A 7,640-nucleotide genomic window follows, 5' to 3' on the forward strand; every position below is an offset into this window, starting at 1 on the left:
TAATATATAACCTAATTTAATTATCATACTCACATAGCTGGCCTCAGTTGCTGCGGTGACAAATTTTCCGGTCTTTTTTGACCAATGAGTCTCCTTATAGAACTCCACCAAATCCGCATTTGCAGCCCGCTACAAGTGTGTAATTTTGTCAGATATATGTTCAATGATTTATATTGATTCATCCGAAAAACATATACCCATGTTTTCTCAACCACAAAACAAACAACTGATTACGATACCCCATGCACAAACAACATGTTGGGCGTTCTCAAACAATATAAGTTAGAAGTAACCAACATTGGAAATTATTTTGGTGTAATAAGACATGTAATATAATAATGGAATTCGTAGACCGCAATTTCAAGAATTATTTGTGATTGAAAATTATCACAGAATGGGTTGTGACATCATACTAGGCTGAAATATTAATATAACTTACATACCTTCTCCTCCAAAATCCTAACAAAGGATTTCCGGCCTGCTGTGTGGTTGATGGTTTGTGCCTTTCTATTCTCCCGATTTCGCCTTGACATTGTCTGCCATTAATACCCAAAGTCAACTTACCCAAACCACATAGTAAACAAACTATGTATGTAGTACCAATTTTAAATTCATCCAGTTTCGTATTTTGTATAACCAAAATATACCTTGAATTCCTCGCTTCCCCACATCCGACATAAGGTAATCCAAACATTCACGTCGACCATTGGACAACTAGAAGCCAATGCTTCTTCGTGGCTTCCATATGATTCATATTTTCTGTGTAATTGGTGATGGAATGCATTAAACCTCTTATGCAGCTGCTTCAAGACGGTCAACTTGTGATTCTCCTAATCCCAATCCAACACGAAGTCAGCCTACATGGATGAACATCACAAAAAAGTAGTCATTCTCTATTGTAAAAAAACTCCAATGTGTCAATATTAATGGCAATAATCTTACCCTCACACGATTGATCAACTCGTCCTTTTGTACCTGCAGCACATCGGTCCATCTTGCATAACTCATGTCGCAATGTTGTTTGATTATTTGCGTTACCCGTGCAGTGAACATGGATGAGTTCGTACAGCAAGGTGCAGTTTCACCATCATTTCTCATCAGAAACACTTTTCCTTACTTTCTCAACATCTCGAACGCAATACACTTAGCTGGCTCACGTTTCCGTTTGGGCTGCTCCATGTTCGAGGTAGGCATTGTGGGGGCAGTTGCATCTGTATTAGAAGATAACGTTCAATCATATCAGTCTTCAAAAATTAAATGATTAAAACCACTTGCATTGGGGGTTTTGTAATAAACATAGAACATAAATGGCAAGCGTACCGATATTTTCTCTGTTGGGTGGGGTCACAACTGTACCAATATTATCTCCATTCGGTGGGGTCACAACCAAAGCAATATTGTCCCCGTTAGGTGGGGGTTCTCTTACAGGTGAGGGCTCTCTACTCGGCTCGGGTGGGGGCATCGAAATGGGACATGGTGGCTCCCATGGATGACTCGGAGGCTGAGTTGAGTCATCCGATCCTGACTCATGATCTTCATTTGGAGGGCTATGGTATTTAGCGATACGAACTCCTCGTGGTCGGTGTGCTCTAGTAGCGTATGGTTCAAATCGCCGACCACAGAAACCTCGCCGGCCTCCTCTTCCGCGGGAAGGTCCTGCCATCGTGTCACTTGCATTTATTTAGAAAACCCCATTTAAGTTAGAAGTAATTCCAACTTAGTCATTCTATGCAATCAGTGTATCCACATTAAATAAAAAAGCCCTCTAATGCCCACCTTGTATACGACTAATTTCTACTGCAGATATTAGTATTGCTTTTTTTAGTGTAATACACGTATATAGCAATCAATCATTAATATACTTTCATTAGTTCGAAAGATGATGCATGAATGCTCATCTTTTTATACTTTTCCCACCAAGAATTCAATGAACTATTTGCATGAAAAAGTCATTGATTGTTTACCAAGTACAAGGAAGTACTTAATGTGAACATATTTACCTCTGGGGTTGTTCATCATTTCTTGCAGGGTGATGTTATTTATAGTCAAACTTTCTTCTGTTTGCGCCTGTGTGTTTGTCGCTGACCTGGTTACTGGTCATAGAACAACAATAATCATACATTGTCATTAACAAGCTGTCAGACAATAAATACATATGTAGTAATCTCGACTTTATATATGCTTTCTCTATGGAGTTGGAGCTAGTTAAAAAACGGTACAGCAAAGAAAAATACTAGATGATTTAAACTGTAATATGATTACTTAGGGATAGATGACAGTCATTGTACACTTGGGAATTTAATCATTGCTACCTAGCTATTTAATTACAAAGTTAACTAGCATTACTGATTTTAGACACATGCATCTTAGAAGCTAGGACTGGAAACACAAGTCATTAATGCATTAATCAAATGCTCTTATTAAATAAGCAATGTCATCATCAATTTTGAGATTTTCGCACTCTTGATCATGTACTAGTTCATTAATCATGTGGGGCAACATGAGTAATGGACTTTACATCATGGAAAAGCTCTAGATTTATGTACAAGTTGCATTTAAAGACGAAACTATACATTGCGATTTTCATCAACTTTTCAGTCCCAAAAATGGTGCAACAGTTTTCAATCATATTAGTATTGTATTCATAGTATGGGCATTCGGTATTAAATGCATGAACATAATACTGATTATGAAATCATACATTACATGACCCAAATCGTGAAACAAAACTAACGGGATAATTATAACTACAATCAAAGTCATTGATTGTATTTCTTGATACCTTATATTGTCCATTTACTGCAAAACAATAAAGGTAAAGTCAAGACATGGAAGTTATCAACGATTTTAGCCGATTGTCTACGCTGATATAGACTCCTCATCTGTGTAAAGGTCCTCCTCATCTGAATATTCCCCATCACCAGAAGCATCTCCTGAACCAAAATCAATTATGCCATCATCAATAAAGTCTGTCGAATTCCAATTTTGACCAGCCAAAGTTGTAGCTTCTCGTGCATCAATCAAGATAGGTTCTATATCATTCCTACTCAGTGGAGTTGACATTGGACATGCATCGCACTACAATGGTGCATAATCATATGACTTCTCAGTTTCTAGATATGCATCATCATCACTTGATGAGCCATCAATATCTTCTAACACCGTTGGCACCGATGGAATGTCATATACATTCCTATTCGTGTACGTTTGCACCACAAACCATCGCCCTTTTGCCCTTATATCTCTGACGTAAAAACACTGGGAAGCCTGGCATGCCAACACAAACGGTTCATCCTTATACCAAGTCCTATCCATGTTGATACTGGTCATATGGTTATCAACTCGTACCCCTCGTCTTGGATCACCAACATCAAACCAATCACACATGAACAAGTACACCCGACGCCAACCCATATAGTGTAACTCCACGATCTCATTTATAACACCGTAGAAGTCTACATTATTAGTATTTTCATCCCCAGTTACCAACACCCCTGAATTCTATGTTCACCGCCGAAGTTCACGTTCTTTCGTATGGAACCTTTTGCCATTTATAATGCAAGCAGTATAGAATGCAACCCACCATTCAGGACTGCAAGCTAATGCATATAGATCATCGGTCACATTAAGTGGGTTGTTGATACGCTGGTCCATAACCTACAAGAATATTTTGTATGAAGGTCATCACTTATAGTATTTTCAATTTAATCATAAAGGGTCGGGTTCATCAAGATAGGTTGTATTCGATCAAACTTACACGTTTCTTCAACCACATTGGAAATTCAGATTGATGTGTTCGATCAATAAAATTTGGGCTGTCCACCTTACACTTCTCATAATGCTCCCTGCATTTGGAGAACACATAAACCATGCTGCAATATATGTAAGTTTTGCTAAAGTCAAACGACATAAAAGTATTGATGGGAAAAGACATAAAATCATGTTGAAGTTGGAGTTGAGGGATAACGGATGCTTACTCTAGGTAGGGTCCAATCTCAGCGCAGTTGTTGAGGACGTACCATGTTGCTTCCGTAAGGAGTTTATCTGATAATTGCCTGTTGGAAGCAGTACCAATGGGTCTCAGTTTTTGGTTGAAAATTTTGATTCCATCTATATCCTCCGATTCACCATCAATGTTGCGGTCCACTCGAGTAAACTTCGTCTCAACATCTTGGAGATACAATGAGCAAAATGTTAGACATTCAATGTGAATGTAGGCTTCAGCTATTGAGCCTTCTGGTCATGCTTTATTCTTAACATACCGCTTGAACTTACCAAGATATCTCTCAAATGGATACATCCACCTATATTGTACTGGACCCCCAAGTATGGCCTCGCGAGGTAAATGGACAGCTAGGTGAACCATGATATCGAAAAAAGATGGGGGAAATATCATCTCCAACTTGCATAGAATTGTGGCAATATCAGTTTCAAACTGGGATATTTGATTAACATCCAGGGTTCGGGCACACAACCCCTTGAAGAAACTGCACAGCTCAATCACGGCCAATGCAATATCATTTCTAAAAAACCCCCCAACAGCAATAGGAAGTAGTCTTTGCATGAAAACATGACAGTCATGGCTTTTCAACCCTGAGATTCTACAATCTCGTACAGATACACAATGCGAGATGTTCGAAGCGAAGCCATCTGGAAATTTCACATCGACCAGCCATTCACAGAATTTTTTCTTTTCATCACCGTGTAATGTGTACAATGCTTGTGGCATTGTAACACGTTCACCGTCATACTTCAAATGCAATTCTTTTCTGAATCCCAAAATCTCCAAGTCACGTCGAGAATTAATATTATATTTAGTTTTACCAGGAATGTTCATTAATGTGCACAATATGTTATCAAAAATATTCTTTTCAATATGCATGACATCTAAATTATGTCGAAGACGCAGGGTTACCCAATACGGTAGCTTGAAGAAAATACTATTTTTGGTCCAATTCAGCTCTTCAACAGTGCGTTTTCTCTTTTGATGAGATTTACCAAATTGCACATCCCCAAGCATCAGCAGTTGACCCAAAATATCAGAGCCTTCTACAACCCTTGATGGTCTGCGATGATCTTCTTTACCATTGAATAAATGCTTTCTCGTTCGCCAGGTGTGATCGGGCGGCAAGAAACGCCGATGTCCCATATAACAATGTTTTCTCCCATACTTCAACCAATTGGAGTCTGTGCCCTCATTACAAGATGGACAAGCCAATTTTCCTTTTGTTGACCACCCAGTAAGAATCGCATATGCTGATAAGTCATTGATTGTCCACATTAAAGCAGCATGCAACATAAACATTTCCTTCGTGGAGGCATCATACGTAGGTACCCCATGTTTCCAAAATTCAAGCAGTTCATCGACCAATGGTTGCAAGTAAACATCAATGTCATTACCTGCAGATTTTGGCCCAGGAATAATGAGGAATGTCATGAAGAATTGGTCCTTCATGCACAACCACGGCGGCAAGTTATACGGGACCAGGATTATTGGCCAAATGCTATATGGTTTTGCCATATTGTTAAAGGGATTGAAACCGTCACTTGCTAGACCAAGCCTAACATTGCGAGCATCCTGTGAGAACCAACTATGGTCGTCATCAAATCTCTTCCAGGACTCTACGTCTGCAGGATGTCTCATACTAGACTCATCGGTTGGCCTTTGCTCTTTATGTCATCTCATATCACGTGCTATATTTGCTGTCATGAAAAGACGTTGCAATCTTAGCTTCAAAGGAAAATGCCTCAACACTTTTTGAGGGATAAGAAGAGCCCTGTGTGTATTAGGCACCCACCTTGAAGCCTTACAGATAGGTCATTCATTAAGATTAGCATTTTCCTTCCAGAATAAAATGCAGTCATTGGGATATGCATGAATTTTGTTATAATTCATACCCAAACCCCGCTCCAATGATCTTGACTCCTCATATGAATGTGGCAATTCAGCATCAGGAAAGGTGGCCCGCAACAATTTAAGTAGCATATCAAACGACTTTATTGACCACCCACCAAGTGTCTTAATGTGTAACAACTTCACAATGAATGATAGTTTTGAGAATTTGGTACAACCAGAAAAAAGTGGACGTTGGGCATCCTCTAGTAGCTGCTCAAAATATTGGCTTGGGGAGGGATCTGGAATAGATCCACCAGTTGCTAGTGGAGTATCATAACCTTGGGGAACATCAACAAATTTGCCTGCCCGAATGTCATCTAACATATGGTCCATATCATCAATGTAGTCATTAGCATAATCAGCAACACTATCATCATCGTCGTCATTGAAACTTTGTGTTTCCTCTTCCCCATGAAAGATCCACTGGGTATAATTTGGATTGATCCCTTTCATGTACAAGTGAGTCTCCACATCAAAGAAAGGCAAGAAGAGAGTATTGCAACATGAACGGCATGGACATCGAATGTGATCACTTCCTCGAGAATGATTTCGTGCCAGGTTGAGGAAAGTGTTAACCCCTTCGGCGTATGCAGGCGATCGAAGTCTATTGGTCAAGTTCATCCAGCTTTTGTCCATCTAAAATGGTTGAAATCAGCATATTAGTTACTCGGATAGTATTTAGGGTTCAATTTAGCTATACGAAAGATGGCTTCAGAATTAGAGAAAGTGACATGGTCAACTTAATATTGTCCATTTATTCAAAGCCAGATCTTGTGGATCACAAGAGAAGATGGAGGTGATGATACTAACCGGAGTTGTCATGAAGATCGTTGTGGAATGATAAAAGTTGTGTTGAATAGTTTGGTGTGTCTATGCCAGGAGTATTGAAGGGTTGCAGAATATGCCATCATGTTAAACATGGTACAAGAAGGCCAATTGTTGGTGAATGGCAAACTAATGCATATAAAGAAGCATGTAGAAGTGGAACTAGTTTGGAGGTTAGGTTGGCGTGTAGTTTGAAAACTTCAGTAAATTAAGTATTTATAACTTTCAGCAACTTTCTAGATGAATCAATTGCAATTCATGCGATTATGAAAGGCAAGTGTAAACGAAAGTACTTGGGCAAGATATATGAATCTTGTGAAAAAGGAAGTACGTGTCAGGAGATGTGGATGACAATTTAATGATGCATTCTTGTTTTACTTGTAGATCTAAATATTAAACCTCACATGTATAACACTCGCAATTTTCTCCGAATTGATTTTCCAATTGGTAGATGGCTAGGTGTAGGCATAAAGTCAAACAAGGTTAGGATTTTGAAAGGTTACGAAGCGTGATGTGATAGTCATACATAGGCATATCAACTAATAAGCATATGTATTCAGATGTAATTATAACTCATCCAGAACCACAATGATACAGGTGCATGGCATGATGCACTCTTCGTGTCATATGGTTTTTCAACGTCATAAAATCATCCTCAATGATTTTAGCTGGATGTGAGAATAATATGACATGCACATTACAATCTAGCAATGGAAACATATCAATAAAAAGGTGAATATCATTGCTACCTAGCATGTTTTAAATTAAAACAACCCATGTAGTGCAAACTAAAAAATCGTACAGTAGAAAACAGGTTTACACTGCATAATACCAATTGGTGTGTAAATATATAACACAGGCATCAAACCACAAATCACACAAAAGATATATAATTAGAAAAAATTCCAAATGATACACA

The 7,640-nt window shown here is 38.7% G+C and overlaps 2 protein-coding genes across 2 annotated transcripts; both read right to left on the reverse strand.

The window, feature by feature from the left end:
• Window positions 1-1,113: 1,113 nt before the first annotated feature.
• On the reverse strand, window positions 1,114-1,663 carry LOC122274398 (circumsporozoite protein-like). Its single transcript, XM_043083439.1, has 2 exons — window positions 1,321-1,663; window positions 1,114-1,211 (listed from the first exon to the last, which is right to left on the reverse strand). Exons 1-2 carry the CDS (start codon window positions 1,661-1,663, stop codon window positions 1,114-1,116), a joined length of 441 nt encoding a protein of 146 aa, XP_042939373.1.
• A 1,415-nt stretch (window positions 1,664-3,078) lies between these two features.
• LOC122274399 lies at window positions 3,079-5,644 on the reverse strand. Its single transcript, XM_043083441.1, has 6 exons — window positions 5,172-5,644; window positions 4,321-5,066; window positions 3,978-4,170; window positions 3,758-3,845; window positions 3,549-3,657; window positions 3,079-3,455 (listed from the first exon to the last, which is right to left on the reverse strand). Exons 1-6 carry the CDS (start codon window positions 5,642-5,644, stop codon window positions 3,079-3,081), a joined length of 1,986 nt encoding a protein of 661 aa, XP_042939375.1.
• Between the last annotated feature and the right edge of the window lie 1,996 nt (window positions 5,645-7,640).

Source organism: Carya illinoinensis, chromosome 8, assembly GCF_018687715.1.
Source record: "Carya illinoinensis cultivar Pawnee chromosome 8, C.illinoinensisPawnee_v1, whole genome shotgun sequence".
Lineage (NCBI taxonomy): Eukaryota > Viridiplantae > Streptophyta > Magnoliopsida > Fagales > Juglandaceae > Carya > Carya illinoinensis.

Coding starts and splice junctions, on each gene's coding strand:
- LOC122274398 (XM_043083439.1), bottom strand. CDS start 1,663: ATGGCAGGACCTTCCCGCGGAAGAGGAGGCCGGCGAGGTTTCTGTGGT. Junction 1,212..1,320: donor ACCCAACAGAGAAAATATCG/GTACGCTTGCCA, acceptor CTTCTAATACAG/ATGCAACTGCCCCCACAATG.
- LOC122274399 (XM_043083441.1), bottom strand. CDS start 5,644: ATGAGACATCCTGCAGACGTAGAGTCCTGGAAGAGATTTGATGACGAC. Junction 5,067..5,171: donor ACAGACTCCAATTGGTTGAA/GTATGGGAGAAA, acceptor AGATCATCGCAG/ACCATCAAGGGTTGTAGAAG. Junction 3,846..3,977: donor GAGATTGGACCCTACCTAGA/GTAAGCATCCGT, acceptor CTCCAAATGCAG/GGAGCATTATGAGAAGTGTA.